Genomic DNA, 1,220 nt, shown 5'->3' on the forward strand with positions numbered 1-1,220 from the left:
TCACATGCCTCTATTTATGTTTTATTTTGTGTTTCTGTCCAATTAAAAATTGTCACTTAATTAAAAAAAATTCATACAAACAAAAATTAATATTTTTGTATTATTTTGTGAAATTTAATTGACTCTCGAATACCTATCTTAAGAAGGTGACTACATTAAGAGGGTGACTACGTAATAACAATGTTGAAATAAATATAGTGGCCAAGGTACAACTCATTATTAGCAAGTAATTCTTATCAAAACCATCAAGGCTACTCAACCAAAGCCGATCAAGTTTGCCATACTACTTATTTAACTAATGAGAATGATGCATATATAGCCAACAAATCTGCTAGAACAGCTAGAGCAGAACCAATATATATGGAAGCTAAAACAAACCACCCTCATGGGCCAACTCAGTCCAAGTTTCCTATCCATCCTTCCCTTGCACTAGATCCATCATGATTGCCTTAAATCAAAACTTGAGGTTTTTGTTTCTTGTTTACGCACGTGCTAATTATTAATTGCAAGTTTAGTTAAGTTTGTTAGATAGTTAAGTTTTCTATAAATAGGATATAAGATAGATTGTCAAATTCATTCAAAACATATACACCTTTACTCTTCATAAAGTTCAGTGCATTCATTCACTCTTTCTTCATCAATAAAAGTTTCTTATTCATTGATATCTTTTGCATTTATCTTCTTCTTCATCTTCTTCAAGGACCATATTTCTTTTATATGGTATCAGGGCTCTTTTCAAAAGAGCTATACTACATTCAATGGCCTTAATCATACCAACACCAAGCCCATCGCAGAACACATATTCACCTTACTATGTCTACCCTTCAGAAAGTCTAGCAACAGTTCTGGTTACACCCTTATTAAGTGGAGAGAATTATTACCATTGGGCAAGACCCATGATCATGAGCCTTAGTTCTAAAAACAAAATTCCTTTCATCGATGGCTCCATCCAGATGCCACCCAGATCAGACCCTATATATCCAGCTTGGAAGAGAGCCAATAACATTGTAATTTCTTGGATAACAAGATCTGTTTCACCTTCCATCTCACAGAGCATACTATGGATTGACAACGCACATGAGGTTTGGGAGGAACTTGGGGAAATATTCTCCCAAGGAAACCTCATTAGAATTGCAGAGTTGCAAGAATCAATAGCCAATTTAAGACAAGGAGGGCTATATGTGAATAACTATTTCACAGAACTTAATTTTGTGGGATGA

At 34.5% G+C, this 1,220-nt stretch overlaps 1 protein-coding gene across 1 annotated transcript; it reads left to right on the forward strand.

Annotated features, from left to right (window-relative positions):
• The first annotated feature begins 758 nt into the window (after positions 1 to 758).
• On the forward strand, positions 759 to 1,220 carry LOC109339801. The gene has a single exon (XM_019577318.1). It carries the CDS (start codon positions 759 to 761, stop codon positions 1,218 to 1,220), a length of 462 nt encoding a protein of 153 aa, XP_019432863.1.

Source organism: Lupinus angustifolius, unplaced genomic scaffold (genome assembly GCF_001865875.1).
Source record: "Lupinus angustifolius cultivar Tanjil unplaced genomic scaffold, LupAngTanjil_v1.0 Scaffold_113_4, whole genome shotgun sequence".
Lineage (NCBI taxonomy): Eukaryota > Viridiplantae > Streptophyta > Magnoliopsida > Fabales > Fabaceae > Lupinus > Lupinus angustifolius.